At 34.8% G+C, this 24,158-nt stretch overlaps 4 protein-coding genes across 13 annotated transcripts; 1 reads left to right on the top strand and 3 right to left on the bottom strand.

Moving 5' to 3' along the window:
* Positions 1–1,126: 1,126 nt before the first annotated feature.
* LOC102621573 (syntaxin-42) lies at positions 1,127–4,929 on the bottom strand. Its single transcript, XM_015530709.3, is given in 6 exon segments — positions 1,127–1,882; positions 2,274–2,351; positions 2,585–2,674; positions 3,155–3,302; positions 3,304–3,405; positions 4,048–4,929. Coding segments are annotated over 6 exon segments (696 nt in total). The 5' UTR covers positions 4,236–4,929; the 3' UTR covers positions 1,127–1,792.
* A 357-nt stretch (positions 4,930–5,286) lies between these two features.
* On the top strand, positions 5,287–8,734 carry LOC102620083 (protein DEHYDRATION-INDUCED 19 homolog 4). 2 transcript variants are annotated; one of them, XM_052436727.1, is made up of 5 exons: positions 5,287–5,629; positions 5,742–5,902; positions 6,465–6,543; positions 6,722–6,980; positions 8,375–8,734. In XM_052436727.1, exons 1-5 carry the CDS (start codon positions 5,554–5,556, stop codon positions 8,481–8,483), a joined length of 684 nt encoding a protein of 227 aa, XP_052292687.1. In that variant the 5' UTR covers positions 5,287–5,553; the 3' UTR covers positions 8,484–8,734. The 2 variants fall into 2 exon arrangements, with proteins under 2 accessions (XP_052292687.1, XP_052292688.1); XM_052436728.1 differs by having other exon boundaries at positions 5,298–5,629; positions 5,745–5,902.
* Positions 8,735–8,893: 159 nt separating this feature from the next.
* Positions 8,894–11,472, bottom strand: LOC102620565 (hypothetical protein). 4 transcript variants are annotated; one of them, XM_006479963.4, is made up of 5 exons: positions 11,308–11,472; positions 10,508–10,864; positions 10,270–10,363; positions 9,686–10,203; positions 8,894–9,596 (listed from the first exon to the last, which is right to left on the bottom strand). In XM_006479963.4, the coding sequence occupies exons 2-5, from the start codon at positions 10,841–10,843 to the stop codon at positions 9,003–9,005; spliced, it is 1,542 nt and encodes a 513-aa protein (XP_006480026.1). In that variant the 5' UTR covers positions 10,844–10,864; positions 11,308–11,472; the 3' UTR covers positions 8,894–9,002. The 4 variants fall into 4 exon arrangements, with proteins under 4 accessions (XP_006480026.1, XP_006480024.1, XP_006480025.1 ...); XM_006479961.4 differs by having other exon boundaries at positions 9,686–10,363; XM_006479962.4 differs by lacking the exon at positions 11,308–11,472 and adding an exon at positions 10,969–11,296 and having other exon boundaries at positions 9,686–10,363.
* A 1,770-nt stretch (positions 11,473–13,242) lies between these two features.
* On the bottom strand, positions 13,243–20,274 carry LOC102619406 (hypothetical protein). 6 transcript variants are annotated; one of them, XM_052437410.1, is made up of 7 exons: positions 19,608–20,274; positions 18,960–19,159; positions 17,121–17,388; positions 16,905–16,990; positions 16,711–16,817; positions 15,230–16,614; positions 13,243–15,007 (listed from the first exon to the last, which is right to left on the bottom strand). In XM_052437410.1, the coding sequence occupies exons 1-6, from the start codon at positions 19,905–19,907 to the stop codon at positions 16,361–16,363; spliced, it is 1,215 nt and encodes a 404-aa protein (XP_052293370.1). In that variant the 5' UTR covers positions 19,908–20,274; the 3' UTR covers positions 13,243–15,007; positions 15,230–16,360. The 6 variants fall into 6 exon arrangements, with proteins under 6 accessions (XP_052293370.1, XP_052293364.1, XP_052293365.1 ...); XM_052437404.1 differs by having other exon boundaries at positions 17,121–17,406; positions 19,608–20,273; XM_052437405.1 differs by having other exon boundaries at positions 13,243–14,970; positions 17,121–17,406; positions 19,608–20,273.
* Between the last annotated feature and the right edge of the window lie 3,884 nt (positions 20,275–24,158).

Raw genomic sequence — 24,158 nt, 5'->3', positions numbered from 1 at the left:
AAATTTAAATACAAAACACTGATTTCATCCAACCTGTTGAGGAACTGGAGTTGTTGATCGAGCAATGGTACATTATGAAACATTTCAGATCAAAATAGAAATTGAGAAGAAAAGATCACAAACAATATCTGATTCTGCACTATAATTATCTTATTTGATTAAAAATGCCGGCATTACTACGAAATAAAAGCACACCAGACAAGAGAAGCACTAATAATAGGTAGGATAGCTGTCAAACTTGGAGTCAAAATCTCAGCCAGGGCTGTATAACATAACAAAAATTTTAGACAATGATATCCAGCACAAACGCTGACACGGAGGTGAAATAGATGGTAACCCCATGTGCCATGGTAATAAAAACAATCAGTAACCACTTTCCGTACAACGTCACAAGCACATAATATTCAGAATTACTGAATGCAGAAGACTTAACATTCGGAAATGGTGCATGCTTGGTGTCATCCGTAGACTTATCCAGCATACGATATGTCGTCTATTTGCGCGTCATTATTGTACGACAAGTCGTTCATTTTTTTATACAGTCATCGGCATTCCGAGCAAAAATACGTCACGTGTCCTTTAGTCTTCTGTATTATAGACGACAGGTCATCTAACTATTACCCTAGAGTAAAACTTATATGACTTGTCATCCATGTTCTAAGCCAGCATAAATAATATATGTACGACGTGGTGTTTGAAGTCTCATCTTTTTAACATATCGTCTTAAGTTTTATGCCAGGATAAAACTTTCTGGGGTCTTCACCTTCGTCTTCATCACCTTTTTCTTCTATTGAATACTATATTTTCTCCCATTCCAATTTACCCTATTTTAAAATCCCCTAATTGTTCCAATTCTTATGGAGCAATTCCTTTTCTAGCGTACGTGCTGCCGTGTGTATTTCAGTCACTCCACCCCCAACAAGTTACGAAATATATTCACACACCATTTATGATACCTTTCATAACATCTTTTGCGTTACAGAATTTAGTGTTCAATCCCTTACAAGCCATATGATCGTTTGAATAATAATTTGTCACATTATTTCGCAAGTTTCATTATTATTCCGTTTGCATCCTCGATTGCCTTTGCATCGATAGCACTGGAACTCACATTTACATAGAACCACGTGTAAATAGTAATATATATCCCCCTTTTGCTCTTTCATAAAGACACTATTTGCTTAATAAACAGACTTTTAATAACAGAAACATTCTCGCAAGGTCAGGTAAAGGGACTACAAAAAAATAAACCCATTCCTCCGGTCAAAGTTCTCAGCTATTGATCAATTATGAAAAGGGAGCCAGAAAAAGGTGAAGGAAAATTAAAAAAAAAAAATGCTGAGAACTTTGATATTGATCAACCTATATTTGTTTCGGTTACTGTGTGTGTCCACAGCCATGTTGCAATCTTCCCAATCAACTTGCTGATCCTTGCAGTTTCCTTACAATACGCACAGCACTAGCATACTACTCAGTAACAAACAGTTAATTTCACAAGAATAATTCTTTGAGAATCAAGAGGACTAGCACGATGACGCACATAATGAGCAGCACTCTAGCACACCTCGCCAACCCTCCTTTCTTCTGTGTTCTCTCTGCCTGCAATTGCAAGTGCTCAATATGAATCTGTTCGCCATAACAATAATAATAACAAGAACAAGCCAATTATGCAGATGAAACTTTAGGACAAATCAATTGTGTCAATAACCTATGAACCTACCAAAATCACGTTTCGAACTATCTATATACAATTACTGATAGAGGGCATGTGTGCTTGCAAGTACGAGCATGTTCATGCTTTTGTGAGTGGGTTTATAATCTCGGGGAAAGAAGAAGACTTTCTACAGTTGTTTAACTTCATCATCTGATGCGCATCAAAACCCTGGATTGAACAAGCAAAAAATTATGATCTTTGAGAGCAACAGATTTTTTATCTTGCACCTAGAAAGACTCTAAGCTATCTATATCAAGAATCCATAAATGGGTCACATTCTTAGCAATCCACCATTCCATAACTTAAGAACTCAAAAATAAGCTGCCAATCAGGCCCAACTAAGTACAGATATAAAGCAGGAATCAAGTACCAAAAATATGGATATCAGCAGATTTGCTCCATTCAAGCCATAGGTACAGAACCAACTTGAAATTTTCCGACTTCTTTTTCCGAAGCATGATCATCACTAACCTTTCACATATGCATTTACACTATATGCCTAATTTCCTGCATTCAAAATGATCCTACCAAAAGCATCCATAAATAATAAACAGTATACCCCATCACTAAATCCATCATCTTCCAATCTATATTTGTCCTCGTTAAAGTTCATCTCCAAGTCAACACCATCACATCCCTACAAAACATAAAAAAATTATATGAAAATAAATAATAATAAATCTACAATAATAACAATGACCAAAAATATTCAGGCAAATAGTGATCAGGCTATTTAGGGGTTTATAAACATGATCAAAAGTATACAACCAAAGAAAAAAATGAAAATGTGTTGTATGATTATTTATGAGATAAAAGTCAAGTAAGCTAATTATTCATATTGTTTCCTGCCGTTAGATCGATTATTCAGACCTCCTTTTGCTGCTGCAAATGCTTCAAATACGTTGAATGGTTTTTCCTGAGGTCCATTGAATGGTTCTGAAGGTCTGTTGCAAGAGAATGCTGTCCAAGTAGAAAATTGATAAAGGTCATACAAAATCATAGCACAAGACCACTCACCAAATACATACAAGTAAAAGGCAATGAATTTAAGCGCAATGAGTGAAACAAGACGACAACCATCCACATCTATAAAGTTAACCAAGTATGAGACAATGATTTCTCCAACATCACTAGAAAAAGTAAAAAAATTGATTGATAACAACATATGGTTTGCATAAAAATCAAATCATATCTGCTCGATTTAGCTCCATTTTTACATCAAATTAAGAAAAAGTTAAGCCAATTGGCACCTATATGTAACATTTGTATTAAATTAACATAGTACATTGTACAAACAAGTATGCCATCAAATGTAATTAGAATTAGAAGGAAATTAAGACCGAAGAAACAATAAAACTTTGCCAATAGTTTCAAAATTACATGCTGAGAATTACATAAAGTTTCCCCCAACAGAGAATACAACCATAATCATAATTATACCTGTACATTTTTTCTAAGATTTGAATCTTCTGAAGAGCCAGCAGCAGAAAGTTTATCTAATCTCTTCTCAGATCCCCTTAAAAGATCTGTAATCTCATATGTAAGAATCTCGATCATGTGTTGATCTTGTTTGCCATCTCCAAAAGATGACAAGTTCTGCCATTTTGACCCGAGCACGTTGTGTATTAACTGCTATTTCTTCAGCGTCATCCACCCATGCTGGTGGTAGACCTACCGAAAATGCATCACTGCTGCACCAACCAAGGAAATATGGTCACATGGAAGAATCTCACATTTTTTAACCCTACCTTCAGCAATGCAGAATTTAACAGCACGTGGCTTTTCAAACAGCTGAATGAGAAAGATCACAATTTGATGCCTGAATATATTACAAGCGTCATCAACAGAGAAAAATCCCACAATGCTCCCTCAACTCCCTATCCAATCACTCTGGACACGCCACTCCATGAAAATATTCAGTTAATATGTCAAAACTTCATCTTGATTAATACTGATTGAAAATCCATAAGTACACGATGTCAACTAAACTGACTACATAATAAGATTGGAAAAACTCATTCAATACTCTAATCCACTAAGTTCTAACTCAGAAAATATCTAATAAAATAAAATAAAACAAATTACCAAATAAATGCTCTGAGTCTATGACGCTAACTATGTTTCCAAACGAACAATATGACGAGTAAGTTTCTATGTTAAATCAAACGAAGTAAACAAATAATTACTGTTGCAGAACCACGACGAAAATAGTAAAAACAATTCTCACATGCAATTTTCATTCTTACTTTTTCCAATTAATGCCATCTCACGTGGACAATTCTAGTATCTGACGAATGGAAACATAAATTCTGAAATAAAGAAGAAAGCCGTACCTAGAAGGACCGGGATCTTCAGTACTGAGAGGAGCATAAGAAGAGCGATTAGAGCGAAGCAACGAACCGCTCACCATTTCAATAACCGGACCTGCCGAACCGGAAGCCGATGAAGACAGAGGAGCACGCGCGCTCTTCAATGAATCTCTTTTCTTTCTGTAAACACCCGTCCGGTTTCCCGTCGCCATGGAAAGCGAAAATGGAAACTGAATTCGAAAGCAAGAATTAATGGATCGTAATTTGGATTTACAATTTCGAGTGAACAAGTTATTTTGTTTAACGGATATTGAATTTAAGATTTGTGGGTTTTAGAAGAAAGTTGAATGAACTAGCTCTAAGCTTTAGCTTTGTCGTGAATCAAATCAATGTTTTGAAACCGAACGGTAGTGCGCTACTTTGCGCCTCTTTGTTTTTTTTTTTTAACTTGGGCTTCGCTCCCATTCTTGGACTCTGAATTTATTTATTTATTAATAAATACGCCCCAACTTATTACTAAACAAACCTGCAGTTACGAAATGGTTTAAAGAAAGTATAAAGCTGATTACAAAAGTCAGTGACGGTGATCAAACGATTATAATATGTTATCTTTAAATTAAAAAAAAAAAAAAAACTGCAGATCTCATTACCGATTTTCATGTTTATAATTTTTATTCTTTTTTTTGGGTGGGGGGAATAGAATATCCAAAATATTTTTGATATTGCTGCAAACACTTGAGAGTTAACAAAAGAGAGGTATAGTATTTGGGGATTTTTTTTTAGAAAGAAAAAATTTCACAAATGAGTTCTTTTAATTTTAATAAAATGATTAAGAAATAGAAAAAGGGGGGGCATGGATCTAAAAAAGAGCTTTTTTTAATTGCACTTTTTTTTCCACTTTCCGTTCCTTCCTCAATCGGCATGGTATAGTTTAATTACACTTGCATGTTGCGGACAGGCACTTTTGACGTAGAAAATAAAACAAATGGGAGTGGGGCACCCCGCCGCGAATGACCTTCCAAAACAGAAACACATAAATCAAACCGACCAATGGGGAAAGCGAAAAGACAAAAACAACCCCCATCGGGCACGCGCATTTCCCACTGTTAAAAGTAAATTTAAAACTTCACTGATCACTCAAGTCAAAACGCAGCCTGGGCCATTTGCATTTGCTGGCCCAAACGGTCATCATAAAGAGTGGTCAGTCGGGTCAGTCTCTGGCAGTCGAGGGTAGTTTTATGTTAAAACGCGGGAGTTGGTGGTCATTTCGGTATCAGAAATCTTGCCCACTAAGAATCATATCATACCCACCCACACGTATAATTTATAAACACCCCAAACAGGTCCTTACGTTTCTTCCTCGAATTTCACTTCTTCTTTCGTTGCTCCGCGTTAAAGCACGCGTTATTTATAAACTCAGTGAGCCAGTCAAGACTCGAGCGCTTAAAATCAAAGGGGAAGTTTACTCGCTATTTTATGCTATCATCTGAATTGGGTTTTGTTTGTGAATTTTAATTAACAGAAGATTCAATGGATTACAGTAGATACTTTGGTCTTTCTACTTCATCATCAAGGAACTATCAGTCAACTCTCAAGTCTCAGTTTGGTTTGTTTCAAAAACCCTTCCTTTTTTTTCCCCCCTTTTTCTTTATTTAAGTTTGCGTAAACATTTTATTGTGTTTTTTGTTTTGCTGAATGGCTTGCTGTTGTAATTGAAGCAGCGGATTTTTGCATTGATTTTGAGGATATAGAAGAAGATGATTATGAGGAAGTGAAAGGAGAGTATGAGTATCCATGCCCATTTTGTTCGGAGGATTTTGATTTAGTTGGATTATGCTGTCATATTGATGAGGAACATCCTGTTGAAGCAAAGTCGGGGGTAATTTTTTTTTTTTTTTTGTCTTTTTTGGTCTAGAGCAATTAGAAATAGCATTTTTTCAGACCTAGCACCAATTCAATCTTATTAAGAAATTAAAAAAAAAAATTGTCTGTTTCTTTTTTAGTCCTTTATCCACACATCATTTACAACATAAAAAAAAAAATTACTCACTTTATGTCACAGTTTTTCCATCAATATCATCATCTGCTTTTGCTCTCTCAATACCTAGAATTGTTTTTCACTTCATTCGTCTTGCTTGAATTACATGATGATTGTTACTTCTGCCTATCTCTCATGTTAAATGATGACTTCTGGTACTGGATGAAATCACTTTTTGGTATTTTATGCCAACAAATGTTTGCCATTATTAGCCCATTATAATCATAGTTCTGCGTGAATTTTTTTTTTTATATTTTGAACTCATAGTTATAATCTTGATTGATTTTGTGAATTGAAATTCTAATCATCACCGAACATCTTGTTTAAATGCATATCGGTTAGATGTATACTTGTTCTTTTAAAAGTACACTTTCTCTTACAGATGGCACTTGTGTCTTTACAGGTATGCCCTGTTTGCGTTACAAGGGTAACGATGGACATGGTTGATCACATAACAACACAACATGGAAACATTTCAAATATATCCTTCACGCGGTAGACTTGAAAAGTGCCATTCTTTATTTCTGCTTTATTTCCTCCTTGGAATTTCTTGTCTTTTCTTTTAACTCATTTTAGTTACTTTAGATTTCGCTTAAGTTCTTTACATGGCAATGATGATAAGTTGCTGCTATGCTTTACTTTCCTTAACAAGAGTTTACAGTTGGCACAAATTAAAACTTCATAAAGGCAACTCTAATTCAACTATATCATCTTTGAGGAAAGAGTTGCAAAATGCACATTTTCAATCTCTTCTTGCAAGGTCATCCTCTTCTGTTTCTTCCTCCAAAAAGACATCTGATCCATGGCTATCATTTATTTACAACATGCCTACTGCTGACGAGTCTGAAAGCATACAGCCTGCTTTGAGCACTGGAGAAGGAGCAGAAGATAAAAGCTCGTGTGAGAAAACATTTGAAACGTAAGTTGTTTGATTATGCGCAATAGATTTTACTCTTTCATGTTTTATGCATGTTCTACACATTTTTCTTTTTCATGTTTGATGCTTGTTCTACACATTTTTCTTTTTCCTCAATTCATCATACTTGGAACAAGTTTTCAAGCATCAAGGATATTTGTCAGGTAAACACAGCTTTTAATTGAGAATGTATCGCGCTTTGAATTTAAAGAAAACTGCAAGCTTGTGATGAAAGGGCTCTATCTAGCGTAGTTGGTAAATGTATGCAAAATTAAGTGGTCTAGAGTTGTATTGGAGAATAGGGATGAAAATCCTTAAAATGGAAATTTAATATGTAGAGGAAAGAGTTAATGCGGACAGTTTATGTGATATTATGCAATATTGAGAAATAACTCAAGCAGGATATGACATTTAACTGGCAACCATTGATATCCTTGGCCGAGATCATCATGTTTGGATGGTTCAGTGGAAATAGTATAAATAACGGAGATCTATGCCTCCCTTTAAGAGATCTAACTATTGCGCTATCTGAAGAACGCTAATCGAATGGGTTGAGGTCGTGCACCAGTGAGATAAGTTGCGGGGCCTAGGAATCAGTTAAAAGTGCAATAAATCTGTAAAGGTTGTGAAGTTAAAATGAATAATTAATAAAGAATTATGACTAAAAGGATGTTCAATCAAAAAGCATGCTAATACCCTGCATAATTGACAATAGGCAAACTTGTATTTAGGCTGGAATGCACTGCCTCATCATGTTATTAATTCCAAATAGTGAGAGAAGGAAGTTTGATGCAAATAGCAATTTTTTGTGTTAAAAAGTTGAATTTTTTTTTTTGGAAATTAATATGTGGGAAAAATTGTCAGCCCCGTCATCAGTATAACAGTACCATGATTTTATCCTAACAAGTAGAAAGCCAAGAAAGAAAATGAGGGGAAGATAACCTACACAAATATGAAGGGGAAGACAAAGTATGAGCTGGCCAAATGGTAGAATTGTGATGCACTTAGATTTTGCACCATTTAACTGTATGCTTTATGCATGGGCTGGGGACGGACTTCAAGAGTATATGGATAGCCTATTGCTTATTTGGCATGATGATTTCATGATTTTGTTGTTAAGATTATTCTCAAAAATTTTGAATGACGAAATGACGAAATGACAGTTTTAAATGAGGCATGAAAAAGTGAGTGCTTTTATTGTTTTCTTTTTTTCCTTCTTTCCTACTGCCTACTTTTTGTGTCATGTAGTTCCACAAGTAGACTTTCTTAGTCTCTTTCAACCGAAGCTTCATTAGAATCAATGGCCTTCACAGTCCCTTTGTTTTGAGTTCGCATATGGGCCAGGGGAGCCATTGCCTTCTTATTCATGAACTTGATTGTTCTTTCTATGATTGCAGAAATGCTCAGCAATCTTCCTTGTCAAACGAGGACCATTTGGAGAAGGCAAACAGGAGCAATTTTGCACAGGGACTATTATTTTCTACCATCATGGATGATGGCTTATAAATGATATCAGTGGGGCTGTGGTTGTCAACTTTAAATTCCGAAGACTAGTTCACAGTTGACATTATCTTATTCGTATGTGCCAATTTATTGATGTAGAAAGTTAAGTTAGATGTAGCAATCAAATGTAATGATGCTACAATTTGACGTAGGCCTGAAGAGAATCATACTATTTGTTTCACTTTTCTTGGTTGTAGCCACGGGTTGTAGTATATATTCTTGCGGTTATCGGTCAGTTGAAACTTACATGTTCAGGATTTGTTCATTGTCCTGTAAATCTAATCCAAAAATTGGCCAAAGAATATTAATTAATAAAGGTAACAATAAAATCTACAGCTGAGGACTAAGTTTACTTAACAACCATTTCTTTCGCGGATTAGTTTCCCAGGTTGAGGGGTGGCTGGTTCAGTTGCTTTCTTGAATGGAAATTTCGAGCTCTTTCACTTACATTGCATACTACAGGAATGACTGTAATCCAAAAATCTGCCAAAGAATAAAAATTTATAAAGGTAACAATAGAATCTACAGCTGAGGACGAAGTTTCCTTAACAACCATTTCTTGCGTAGTTTAACATCTAGGGCCATGAATGTTTTAGCTTTCATTTCATCCTCTAGGAAATCACAAGCGTCCAAAATGAGATCTTCATCCATGTCTGGTAATGCCTGGACTGCTGCAATAACACACTCAATGGCAACCGAGTTCGAGTTCAAGTCACCACTCTTCCCATCTGAAAATGAAGAAACTGCATTTACCGCCTCACAAATTGTCCCCGGCATGCCCTCGTCTTTGCTTCGTGATTTTTTAAGAAATTCAGAGTCTGAACAATTTTCAAATTGGCGTTTATTCTTAGTACAAGAGAAAACAGGTTTTGAACCCATACGAGCCGCTGCCTCCAACAAATCACCAAGTTCGTCTTCACCAGATTCCGATGCCACAGGATGTTGAGAACTCTTTGATGCTCCCTGAAATTTGATCTCTTGGACTTCATTATGCATCTCCAAGTCTTGAATGGAGAAGCAATCATTTTCATCAATACTTGGATGACCACATATCACACAGAGATCTTTAAAGTATGGCACTGGTCGGGTCATGAATTGCCGGGCATCTGTATGCGTCTGCATGTAATCATATTAAAAGTCCCCTGAGAACTTTTGCAATGAAATGATACAAAGTACCAGCAGTTAAGTTATGCCTGTATAAGTACCTTGACATAGTCTTGCCACACATAATCATCAGCAGTCACCATTTGACGAGCTTCATCCCAAACAAACCCATTCAAGTCCAAAAGATTCTTTATAACATTATATTGCCTTCTCAGTGTTTTATAGCGATTTTTCAGAATTTCTATGTCATACTTAAAGCCAAATTTAGCATTGAATGAGCCAATCATCTCTATCCATGCTTCCTTGCGAAATACACCATCAATCCGGTTCCCTTTCTGCACTTGCTCTAGCATAAGATCAATGAAATAACGGTCCATTGGCGGTTGCCAGTAAGTTCTAGAACGATTAGCCACTATAGATTCTGCTCCATTCGATATGACTTGCAGTGTATCATCCACATCTCCTTTGGACATAGAAACACTATTATCTTCATCAACTCTAATTTCATCACGATCCTCCGCTTCCCCCTCACTAGCACTCCTTGGATGAGTAGTATCTGCATCTTTTTCTTTCTCTTGCAATTGCAGCGACTCTAGCAACTTACCACCTACTTGTTCATCTAAACAAACCAATAAATCAACTTCGCATGTTATTGTCACAGACAGCAATAACACTAGACTGTTACCTTTTTGTTCACTAGCTTTATTGCCGTATATCAAACACAGATCATTATAATAAGGGACAGTTTTTATTCTGTATGAACGCGCTTCTGGATGCTCCTGCAAGTAAAACACATAAGACATAAGCAAATAAGAACCCAGAAAAAGATTCTGGATGCTCCTGCAAGTAAAACACATAAGACATAAGCAAATAAGAACCCAGAAAAAGAATCATTCAGGTAATTAACACCCTAAGGAAAGCACCTTAATATACTCCTCCCAGATGGTATTGTCAGCCGTCACCATTTGTCTCATTTCATCCCAGCTGAAGCCCTTCTGATCAAGAAGACTCTTCACAGCCCTGTAAAGACTTCTCAGTGTTTTGTACCGATTTTTGAGAACATCTTTATGGTACTGAAATTTGAACTTTGCACTGAACACTGAAGTCATTTGCTTCCATGCTCGTTTACTGAATAAGGGATCATCAAATCTGTTCCCTTTACTGAGTTGCTCCAACATCAAGTCAATGAAATATCTATCCATCTCAGGAGTCCATACTGTCCTATTACGATCGCCGCCATTCTGGGGTCCCATGCTCATACTTGTACAATTTGATAGAACCTACCATTAATATGAGAACATATATCATTCATTTTAAGAGAAATTGCTCAATGATTTCACTCATTAACCAGTATAACGTCTTTTTCACTACAACTATGATTTACCAATTCCAGGAAACAAAGGGAGATACTTTAACCAAAAGTGATAATCTAGTGTTCTAATTGAAGCGAGTTGCTTAATTGATCATATTGCCAGGTCACCAAAATAAATTCAAAAGTTCCCCCATTCTTGACCAGGTTTATTGAAGCTTCCATCATAAAGGAGTAACGCCATACTTATGGGTATTGATAATTATCATAGAATCGCTAGAATTGATCGACTAGAACCCTTAAGATTGAATAATATATTAATAAAAAAGTGAGTAAAGTTTTTATGCTGACGAGATGGTTATGTGTTATTGATATAAAGAGAGAGCAAGGAGAAGGACAAACTTAAAACCTTACCTTGAGGTCGATTGGGGAGATCTGAAACGACTGGGTGTGGGTGTGAGTTTCTGCTAATTCGGGGATAAGGTTAACCTAAATCGGGTTGAAGTTGCTTTCTCGCCAGAGTAAAATACAACCCTATCCTCGATTGCGCAAGCTTTCAACCTTGTTAAGTTTTATATTATCCCGATTCCAATGCCCTATTTACTTATTTAGTCTATTTTATCAAAAAAAAAATTTAGCTGTATTTTTAATAGAGTTTTTAAAGATTAAACAGGTTATTTTAACTCTACTAAGTGTCTATTTAGTATGATTTGTTTAATGGTTATAAGAATAAATTATTATCAAAATTTCTATAGTTGTTCAATTTTTTTAGTAGAGTTTTCAAATATTAAATAAGTTATTTTGTTTCTACTAACAAAAATTCAAATTTTAATTTTTGGGAGTAAAAGTTAAAATATTTTTTTTAAATGTTAAAATGTCTAAGATATCATTTACTTATTTGACTTTCATTCTTTTATAATATAACTTTAAAAAAAACTTATTTATTAAAAAAATTATAATGTTTAATAAAAATTCTCATTGACAATCAAACAATTAAAATCTTTTGTGTAAAAACTTTATTTATAAAAGCCCTATTTAAATAAGTTGTATTTGAAAAGATATACCAAATAGCGCTTAACAAAAGTTCAAATTTTAAGTTTTTACGAGTAAAAGTTGAAATTTTTTTCTTAAATATTAAACTATCTAAAATATCTTTTACTTATTTGATAACCTAATTTTATTATTTTCATAAAATAATTTTTAAAAACTTACCTATTAAAATAATCTTATAATTTTAACAAAAGCTCTCATTGACAACTAAATAACTAAAATCTTTTCAATAAAAACTCTATTAATAAAAGATTTATAAATAAAAATTTTACTTAAATAAACTATACTTAAAAAAATCATACCAAATAGAACCTGAATAGCAGTACTCTATTATCTCTCCCCAATTTTTTCTTTAGTTAAAATCGTCACATTTCACATTTCAATAACCCTAAATATACCATCAAAATTATCAGATATCAAATTCATATAATAGTAAGTGACGTACACGACATGGCCTCATCAAATACATTTAAAAGTAACATACAATTTAATAATTAAATTCATCAATTTTATAATTCGTAAAATTACTACATATTTCTACTGGGTGAATCATTTTTGCGGTCCGGTCTTCGACTGATTGTGCAACTGGACCTCATCAAGAACATCACAAGTTCAAAAAGTACAGTTCTGTTACATGACTTCTGATCGCAGTGCGCGGTGAACCATGTACATCAATATTTCAAGAAACAAGGTATTAGGTTGCCAGTTCAGTATTGACCCCATGAACAATTCATGACAACCTTTCTTCCATTTCCACCCGGAAGACACTCGAACCTGCTTGTGGTTTGGCCACATCTATCAATCACACCGACAGCAATGGTGCTCAAAAAAGGGCAATTATCAGAAACCTTTCTCCTGAGATTTGGCATATTTTCAGTTTGATAGATTGTATTCGTCTATTTTCAAAAACTTCCCCCGACGTTAGTATACTGTTAATTTGACCGTTTGTTGCATGCTAAAATGACAAATAAAAAATTGTTGGTTCGTACTAAGCACGTTTGTTCTGGCGCCAGGGAAGGTGAATACAATTAAAATACCAAATCATCCCTACTACTTTCCAAAATGACTTTGATGAATGAAATAAAGAAAAGATTTGAGTCAAATATCGCAGAATTAGAAGGAAGCTTTTTTGCACTTTGCCTCATTGCTTTGCTTTCTGCATCAAATTTCTTTCAATCTTGGTGAAGATTTTGCTTTATTTAATATAAGAAGAGTAAAAAAAGTAGGTTGTTTTTTTACACAAGTGATAGAAATACTTTTGAATTTAGATAATGTTACACTATTCACGTCAAAGAAATAAGATGATGAAGCCATTTCCCCAAATATATAGCCAACAAATTAGTATTTGGTACAGGAGATGCAATAGAATTTTAAATTTTATTCCTATAGGGCTACAAGTGATACAAATGAATACACAAATCGACCATCACTAGCTTAACAAAAAGATGATCGAATGCGTAAACATGAAAAAAGTCTGCAAATTGTATACATGGTAACTATGCCTAAGTAAAATAACAACTTTGATTGATAATACCACCAGCAATAGGAGCTTCATACCTTCTTTATTAATCGTTAGCTGGTATGCTATAGCTCAGCCAAGTGTAAAATGAATGGCAATTGAGATTTTGAGCATCTATATACCCTTAATAAGTTTTCCCCAACTTCATCACGGACTACAATTGCAATAAGCAATAGAAAAATAATCATGATACAATGAGTCACATATACAGCATGAACCTGCTTTATATATATCCAAGAGTCTGAAGATAGCTACTTGGAGCTTGATTTGCAAAATGATCTGTCAGGAAAGTCTCGATGCAAAATCTTCGTCCATATTCCAAACAAAACCAAGCATATCAATCTTTTGCCAAGCGACAGTCCTATATATGTAAAGCTTCTCAACAGGGAGCATTGGCCTTGAATTTGGGGTCCACTCTTGTCAATAACTTCAACATTCAGTATGGATATCCAAATACACTGAAATTTTCATTTATAACTCGAACAAATAAGACAGAAATTATCCAAAGACACTGCAATTTTGGACATTGGCTAACAAGCTTGATTATGTCAGGACTTTGTATGGCGACATAGCTCAGATTCTAGGTTGTTAGGCCAAAGAAAACAGATTTGACATATCACATTATTTGACAACACAACCAGGCTGCATCTACAACCAATCTTCCAAAGTTCTACCAATCTCTAACCCAGTACATTGCCTAATCAATCTTCTTGAATAATATAGGCAGCAGCGATTATATAAACAATTATCTCCAACCAACCAGGTATGCCAGAAGCCAAATCTAGAGCAGAGAAGGTTTTGCGAATCTCTTAAAAAATAATCTTGTTGATGCGAGATTCTGGTTCTCCTCGTTCTACGACCAGGGTCTCTGCTCGATCAACTTCACCACGACCAGGATCTCTCCTCGTAAAGCTTCTTCTCCAGAGGTTCCTGCGCACACAGACAGGTCAGAGTACGCCGGTTGCTTTCCCGGCGCAAACCCTCCGACGCTCAAGTCAGATATGAAGGTTCGGGGAACGTTTGCCACAAATCTTATGGTTGTTAGGTTGTTTTCTCTCTTTTCTTAGTTCAAATAACAAAAAGTCTAACCCTTTTACCTTCGTTGGCTACCTTTTTATAGGCTTCCTCTGAGTCCCGGTCTTCCGCAGTTTACGCCTGTTGTTCTCCCCACGCTCGGATGTGGATGTCTCATTATCTTCATGATGGGCGAATGGAGATGAACCTCGTGCCTTGATTCTCGGATAGGAAGGCACGTCTCGCCAACTGCCGTTGACCGGGTCTCCTCGCCTCGAACCCTAGCAGGAGTGACCGTATGCCTCTAGCAAGGGTTCCGCCTCGTGAATGGCATATTCGTGGACGAGCAGAATATTCCTGCTCCTTTTCCCTTGCTACCTGGCTCTTACAGGAGACACCTGCTCGCAGAATTCTGCCACCAAACATCTGCTCATCACGTCTGGTCTCACCGAAGTATTTCCCTCAAACAAATCCAATCTTTAAATTAACAAAGACTGGCATGAATCCATGTTCAACAATCAGCAACAGTACCTTAAACGAATAAAAAGTTTTCAGAGCCATTTTCAATCAATCACAAGTGAACATGCATTTGCAGCAATCATTAACCTACAACTAACACTAATCGACGGAAAAAAAAATGGAAGAAACAAAAAAATTCTCAAAAAATTTTCGAGACCCATTATTCTTTTTTTAACCAAATCTCCTAATTTTAGCTAACAAAATTGACATGCACGGAAATAATCTGATTCGTACCTTATTTGCGGCTCGAAAACACTAGGATTATTTGTGGGTCGAATGCAAAAGTCATTGGTCGATATCCTTCCACATAGCCATCGTGAATCAGTCGTCTCTAGTATTGGCGTCTCTAAATTCAGTGTCATGATCTCCCATTTGTGAGCAAGCATTTTAATCAAAGCACTAAAGAGAAGATGAAAGGGATGTCGTGTTTCATGGCTTCGATTTGAATAGAGGAAAGAGAGGACCATATTTCCTTTTCTTTTTAAGTGGGTGTTAATGTCTGCTGGGTAAAGGCTTTGCTTTTGTTCTTTACCCAATGGACATTCACAAAATTGAGACCAATTTCAAAACCCAACGTGAAATTTTTCAAGCTTTCTTAAATTTTTTTTTTTTATCATTAATGGGTCTTTTTACAATTTTATCCTCACCAACCAATTTATACGAAACGGTATATTAACATTAGGGGAGGTATTTAAAAATACGTGAATACAATCGATCAAACTGAGAATATGCTAAACCTCAGGGGAGGTTTGTGATAATTACCCGCTCAAAAAAACAAAATACGTAATAATGATAATAGTAATAATGCGTCAGCACAGGTGCCCATAATGCAGCAGCCTTAAGAAGAGACAACAAATACTGACATAAACAGCAAGTTTTCGGGAGACTAGAATGCAGAATTTGGGAAAACCCCTGACAAAAGCATTGCCGGCTCGCAAAACTACAGGTACAGGTATAAATGTGCATGTAAGATTACATATGTTTCAAATTTTCATCACTATTGCCAAAAGTTTGTCGAAGAATCACATAACACAAACAACAAGACACAGTCACTGATTCATCGGACTGAAGCCACAAGCATTTCTTCATGCACAGGTAATTTCAATACAATCTGGTAGCATAATTAAATATGTTTTCCTTCAATGCACCGAACTGAAGCCACAAGCATTTCTTACTCCTTGTGAACATGCCGAGTATATGAATCCTTACAGAACTCTAAGGGTGAGAAGGCTGAAAGCAAAACTGTTTGTTAGGACAGTTTCATAGTAATGTCATCTTGTCTTTTAACACAGATCATTCCAAACTGGGACCTGGAACATCTCTGCCTACATGGGGGAGCAACTTTAAGTAAAATTTATGCTCCTATCATCTCCACTGCGAACTATGGGAGACAAAGAATTGGAAATCAGGAAGATAAACCTGCAAACCCCTTAGCCAATCGTCAGCAGCTTGCAGTAGAGAGTTGGCTTGTTGCCATTCATTGGCTCCATTTGGTGTCAAAATTGAACCTCTCAATTTATATGAAGCCAGGCCAAAAAGAGGTAGAGGAATCTTCGAAGATCCATCTACACTGTAGACCTTCCGGCCACTAGAAGAATTAAATTGTGGTTGATTTTTGCCTGTTAACATTCCGAAAAGAATAGTCAAAATCATGACTTATGGAAAGTCACATTGTGTTCACTGATTCTGAAAGAAAGAGAGTAAATTAGAAATACTTTTAGCTGTTGATAAGGAATGGAAGGATAAAAAGGATGCATCCAGATTTTGTAGCGTTGGGCCTACAGGTATTCTGTATATTGGATACCTGGAACGAAAGTTCCAACTATATCAAAAATGTGCAACACAATAAGATAAGATAAATAAGCAGATCAACCACCATTCAATTCTTCAAAAGTTTCAGATATCTCACCAAGCCACAGCAACCCAACTTGCAGGTAACAGATCACAGCTCTTGTAAGTTCTAATCTCTGGATTTTGAGATGCAAGACTTGAAACCTGGACATACAGTTAGGGACAAAAAGACTCAGCATGGACATGCTTCATTTACTATCACAAATATGGACTCAGGACAAGAAATCTCTCTACACAAAGCAAAATATGCTAGTATTTGTCAATATGTACTTGCCTTGTCATATAAAGGTTGCCTATGATGTGGTTGTTCTTGTTCCAAATATTCAAATACAAGCAATCCAGGAGAGTTGCAAACCTCAGTTTCATCGCTAGATGAACTCCTAGTAGGTTTATCTCTCAATGTAAGCCTGTTCAATATCTGGAGGTTCACATTCATAAGGTTTTGCTGACCCTGTGTCGCACAAGCAACACCTTTGGCTCGCCTTTCTGCTTCACAGTCACTACTTCCAGCACCACTTGTCTCCCTTGAAGACTCGGCATCCCTATCCTCACCAGGTCTTCTAATAGAATATTAGAATAATTTTCAAAAACAATAACCTATTAAAGTGTAAATAAAGCATGATAGTATCACATCTTTATTCCAGAGAAAACTTCAGTAAACATGAAAGAGAACTATTTCACAGGAAGAAGTTTGATTACTATCTATGCATCTTTGTACATGCTCAATGTTTACTCAAGCAATTATGAATGTGTACTAGAAATCTCACTTGAAATGGAAAACTAGTGTCTCGTGCTCCTTATCTGCTTAAAAACTTGCTACATAAATTATAAACCTTGTCCGTTTCAGAGTTCTAATATCTGACCCGAGGATTCTATCTTCTGTAGATTACTGGTTACAATTCCATGAATGATGCACTGAGTCAACAATATATGTTAGATTATCACTTTTTTTTTTCTTTTTTGATATTCAAGAAAACGCTGGGCTTCACTTTTGTCTAGGGACTACTGCCCATTAGATAATCACATCTAGAACTAAAAACTTGCATTCTACAGCTAGAGAACATGATTTTCAAGTAAAACAGGACGAAAGATTGCTCCATAGGCACATATGAAGAACAAAAATAACATATCCTGTGTCTTCAGTGGAAAGTCAGATTTCCATTACAAAAATAATATTGCAGCCAATTAGAATTTTTACACAATGGACAGGATCTGAATAAACAAACAAACAAGAGAAACAAAAACAGGAAAAACACTATTAAATAGCTGCAAGGTGATATTTGATTGCACAAAGAAGGGCCAAATTAAAGATACTAGATGAACTAAAGTTTTAGTAATACTCTGCTGAAGTAAAATTTTGAAGACTAAAAGAAATCCAGAAACTAAATGGAAATTCAAAATTGCAAAGTTCACAAAGCAAGAAGACAATGTTGCCCGCATATAGCTGGTGAAAAAAACTGCAAAATAAAAGTCATCCAAACAAGATCTAATTATGAAACTTGTGTCTTCTACAGCCAAAATCAATCATTTATTGCCCGGTAAAGTGCACTCATCCTATAACGAGACTTATGGCAGTTTGAACAGTAGAAGTGAAGAAAGACAATAAAACATATCAAGCTAAACTACAGAATAGGACTCTATTGCTGTCTAGCATGTACCGACAGGTTTGGAAGAATATCTCAATCCACATTGCTCACAGATAGATGGCGAAAATAATTGCATAATAAAAATGTATCCAAACAAGATCTAAACACAATAAACACTGGCGGCCAAACATGTTCATTTATTGCACAGTAACATGTGGCATCTATCTTCCAGGAACTATGCACGTGGCAGTTGGACTACATGTGAGCACTTCAAATGAAGAAAGATAATAAAACATACCGAGCTAAACGACAAAATTGAGCAATCTCTGTCTAGCATGTACCGACAGGTTTGAAGGTTTGGAAGAATGTCTCAATAAAGGTGATAAGTATACAATTGACCGCAAAATATCAGTGATCACAACATAGAATTTTTGAGAAAACAATTAATAAAAAGAAGCAGCAATAAGTAAGGAGCAATAGAATTTTGACTAAAGGGCAAGTAAAGTGGAAAGTGTGAATAGGCTAACCTTAGCCTACAAGGGTCTATGTACAACTGAATGCCTGATAAGGATGGAACATAGTACTGTTTAACAGAGTCGTAACCATCTAATAGCAGTGGAACTTCCACTCCATACACACTCCACTCATTAAATGATTCCCATAGATCCCCAAGACTAAAGAATGGTTGTGCATCAGCTTCACCAGTTCTCCATACCTTCATTCTCGTCTGCAGACCAAGAAAGCCAATCAGAAATATAAACAAACAACCTAGCGTTTCACTGGAATGCATGGACATTGTATGGATACTGTACTGCAAAAACATAGATGAATTCCAAAATTCTCGAATTCACAGGGCTAAAGTTTTGTCCATTTAAAGCTAAAGTTCTGTCCATTTAACTGTCATATATAAATACACGACTCAAGCTCTTCACAGAAGTGGAAACTGAAACAAATAAAAAATGTAAATTTTACCATCAATAACATTCATCAGCTTTCTAACAACAAAAAATACGACCTTTAAACCTCCAATGAACCAAATATTAAAATCAACAACATGAATAATAGCTTAACAAATACCGTACTTCAGAGTATGATCACGTTAAAGTTATAAAATTCCGAAATTTCCGGAATCATACTTTCCCGGGAACCAAACAGCGACTAAATATCTTCACTACCTCGGGTAAGTACTGAACCGGAACATAAGGAGTGACAGAATCAATGAGCCGATCCAAATTACTCAAGTCACCGTTTCTCGGTGACGCAGAGCAGACCGAGTCGAGCCTGTACAATGTGGACTCATCAGCGTCAGCCAGGGTCTCTGCCTCGACCGAATCAACTTGGCTCTTCCTCTGCAATTGCTTCTGTAGCCGTCTTTGCAGCTGAAGCTGCTGCTGCTGCCGTCTCATAGCCGGTGGGTTGTAAAACCGGTCACCGGAGTGAGCCCGGGTCACCGTAAAGCCCCCCGAGTTGGACATTATGTAATATAACCAAATTTTTAACAATCAAAATAATTGAACAAAAAAAAGTGAAGAACGAGAGATTAAAACTCTGGGGATAGAATGGGTATTTAGGGGTTTTGTAGGGGTTTTAAGAGGTAATTACAAAATTTTTAGAATGACTGTGAAAGGCCACGAGCGTGTGTGATTGTGTTTTTTCGTTTCATGCTTCTTTTTATTTTTCGCGATTCGTAGGTTTAGATTTGGAGAATGGAAGAGGTAAGAAGAGTGTTGACTGCAAAAGGAATAGCTGTCGTTGTGGATGATGCCGATGAAAGGGGGCTTTTCAATTGCTCAGTTTTGTGATGTTTCGGCAAAACTTGTTGCCAGTGTTGTGTAGGCTTTGAATAACAAATGTTGGCACCAAATTGGCTCGGCCCGATTTTGTTAATGGACGCATGTGCCCTTTGATCTTCACCTAATTACAAATAAGTACAGTAGTAGAAAAGCAACATGAAAATCTTTTTTATATTTGGTTGGAAGGAAAAAAAAAGAAAAAAAGAGAGGAAAGGAGGAAAGGCAAAAAGAGAAAAGAAGAGATGATACTATTTCAAAACGAATAATGAAATTGAGGTTGATTATCTTGTTTTTTTTTTTTTAATTTTCTCACCCCTCTCTTATTTTTATTCCTTTCTTCTCCTATTTTCCCATTTCTTTCAAACAATCATGCACTTAACAGAAATGTGTGAAGAAATTTATTTGTGAAAACTTACACTAATTTATCAACATAATTGTAATTTAGATTTTTAATTTTTTTTTAAATCCAAGGGTTTGGTAGATAGGTTTTTTAATTCATACTATCTAGTTGACCAACTAAGTTTAAGGCTCTGTTTGATATAATTTTTTTAAGTAAAACTTTTTTAAGTTGAACTTTTTTTAATGGAACTTTTTTACCCAAAAATTTTAATTGTTTGGTTGACAATAAGAGTTTTTATTAAAAATTATGTTATAAAATTTTAATAGGTGAATTTTTTAAAGTTATGTTATAAAAAAATAAAATAACATTGTCAAATAAGTATATGATATTTTAATATTTAAAAAAAATAAGTTTTTCAACTTTTACTCCCAAAAATAAAAATTTTGAGTTTTTAATTGTATAGACAAAATAATTTATTTAATCTTTAAAAACTCTACTTAAAAAAAATAATAACAAAAAATTTGATAAACATTTATTAGAGATGGCAAAATCATTCATGAGTTTAGAGCTCCACGGGGCTCCACCCCAACTGGATTGAATTTTGAATAATTTTTTAGGAATAAGATGTGGAATGAGGGAAAATAATCCCCAAACTCCTAACGAGTTGAGGTTTTGTTTTGTATTCTCTGCCCCACCCCACCCCAATCCCTATTATCTATGAATATTTTTAATTTTTGTTTAATAATTTTTATTTTATCAATTACCAAGTTGGTTAATAAATTTTCTTTTTATTTTTACCTAATATAAATAGGTTATAAATAAAAGAAAAATCTATATTATAATTCTTATTCAATCCTCAAACATTACTATATTTTCTTTTTTTCTCTCAATGTGGTGCTATCTTCAAATATTTTTTAGTTTTGATATAATTTCAAGATATTATTTCAACCGTTTGGAGATTTGTTAAATAATTTAAATACTTTATAATATAGTAATGATTTTATTCCAGTCTCTAATTTTTAATGTACTGAAATTACTTGCCCATACTTATTATAAAATAAGTAAATGAAAAATGGGGTGACGATGAAGAAATTATTTCCCACATGGAGATTCCTCATCCCCACTTTACTAAATTTATTAGGGGATGGGGTGGAGAACGAAGACGAAATTTATAATATGGTAGGCCTCCCCACCCCCACCCCCACCCCATCATCATCCTTAACACTTATAATCGTTACGTAATCCACACCAACACGGCACTAAATCTTGATGGAGATAGGAACCAAAAAATTAATTTTAACTTTATTTATTTCTCTACCTTTAAAAGAAAAATGTCAATTTTATCAAAACAATGCTCATAAATATTTTGGCTAGTTCATTTTATATAATACATAATTATTTTTGGGTATCTTATGTAAAGTATAGTTTGGTATCATGTGTAATAATGACATTCTACCGCCGTATATAATGTCCTCCATCTTGAATTAAAAAAATGTATCGTCACTCATTTAAATTTGATTATGTTCTTTATTTATTGTCTAGTAAAATCTAATTGAGGTAATGTCACTCGTTTTAAAAATTAATATAAGTGTAAAAACCTAATTAAAATTTTAAGTGTTTGATACGCAAAAGACGATATTTTATTATTATTATTTCCCTTAAAACTCTTTCGCATCTCAAAAATGTGATATCAGTTATGTGCATAAGGCTACGTTGCAGACGCTGTACCTAACTGCTGCACCTTAGCCAGCTCCACAAGGGGTGCATTTGCCATTTGGTAAGCAATTTCTCTCTCCTGTGCATGTGTGTCCTTCAACCATTGGGTGTATACGTAACAGATAATGTACCGTAGCAAGCTCCCAGTTATGTGTTTGTTGAATATTATGAACCATCAATGTAAGGACAGAACTGGGTTTTTAAAATATCTCATGAACAATCAACGTAGATGAACGGTAAACGTCAAAGGCCATATTATTAGATTTTCGAAGAGATAAATTTAGTATGCCATATGGGTTTCAGTTGTGCCTGTGAATCATTTATGAAGTGGTAAATTGGTAATTGTATCTTTAATCAGTTACATTATATGGCCATATTTAATAATCTCTCAATAAAATTCAGTCCTTTTATGGACAAATTATCTGTGAAATCAAATAATTTCCTTTTATAGAAAATGAAAAAGCGCACACTTATTTGCCCTTTTTCAGCAAAGAGCCAAGGGCAAATGCGCAATTATGAGCAGGTTTGTGATTGCTTAAAATTATTAAATAATCACTAATTTAATATTCAAAAGTACTAGTAAACACTCTTCAAATTTCATTATTTGAATATCTAATTGTCAAATAATCTATTTTTTTTATTGAATATTACAAGTTTATTAGGTGCAGCTTTTGAAAATTATATTTTTTAATATCGGATTTTATAATGTATATTACCAAAATTATCCTCATCTTGAAGTCATATTCCAAATATACCCTAAAAATAGGTTTTATTTATATTTAAAATTTTTAATTGAAAATTAAAATGCAGTACTATCGTTGCCAGTAATTTCCTCTGGCAACGTCGTCGATTTCAGACCAGTTACTCTTTACTCGACACCCCAAAGGTTCAAATTCAAAATTGTTCGCCCTACACAACAAAGATGAGATGATCGGCGGAATGGAATTGAAGATGATGCATGCACCTCCAATAGAGAGCGGCCACCACAATGCTGCCATCATACAAAGGCAAACGAAGGTGAGCTGCCGCCACAATATGATAAATCGGCAAACTCTAGCCTAGAATCAAGTGGTTTTTTTATCGTGAGACGCCATCGTTTAACAGTTGTCTTACGGTTTCCTCGCACACTTGGACAGCGCTTGCTTCCCCCAACAAGCCTTCGTTGTCAAAGAAAATTCTACCATTGGTTCTTGATCCAATGGTACTTATTTTATGAACATATGTCAACAATTATTGTAGCCGGTGATGGAAATTTACTTTTTTAAACTATTAAATATTCATATTTGTTAACTAGAAATATATTTTTATTTAGTAAACAAGTTCTTTTTGTTAATAAAAATATTAATTGTTATATTTTTATAATTATTTGAAATTTAAATAAAAATTCCATTTTTTTAAACAAATTTTTGACATTTTAGTTATTGTATATGGACACCACACATTTAGGATCAATTTACCAAACATGTTATGAATTTATTTGAAAAACTTATTATTTTGAAATCTAATATAGAAGTGATTAATTGAGAATCAAAGTAATCCCAGGCATACCCTAAAGTTGGCTATAATTAGAGATTTATTAAAATTTAGTCATAAGTACATAGTTGGTGAGTTTTCGTTGAGTTAACAGCATCAGCTTTAATGTTCCAGGAACATGTGCAAACACAAGTAAGTAAGCTTGTTATGGATCATATAAAAATGTCCGTTGGATTCAGCCTAAATTGCATATCGTGGCTTGATTTTCTCTGCGAGTAGGAATCTCAACGCCTCCTTAAAATTTATCATAAAATTCCTTGAAGTTATCTAAATAACTAAAAACAAATTAATTCATTTTTTGTTTTAAATAAAAATTCAATCAAAATATTCCTCTAAACGACTTT

The sequence above is a fragment of the Citrus sinensis genome, chromosome 3, assembly GCF_022201045.2.
Source record: "Citrus sinensis cultivar Valencia sweet orange chromosome 3, DVS_A1.0, whole genome shotgun sequence".
Classification (NCBI taxonomy): domain Eukaryota; kingdom Viridiplantae; phylum Streptophyta; class Magnoliopsida; order Sapindales; family Rutaceae; genus Citrus; species Citrus sinensis.
Note: the sequence above shows the minus strand (reverse complement) of the source record. Positions and strands in the feature narration are given on the sequence as shown.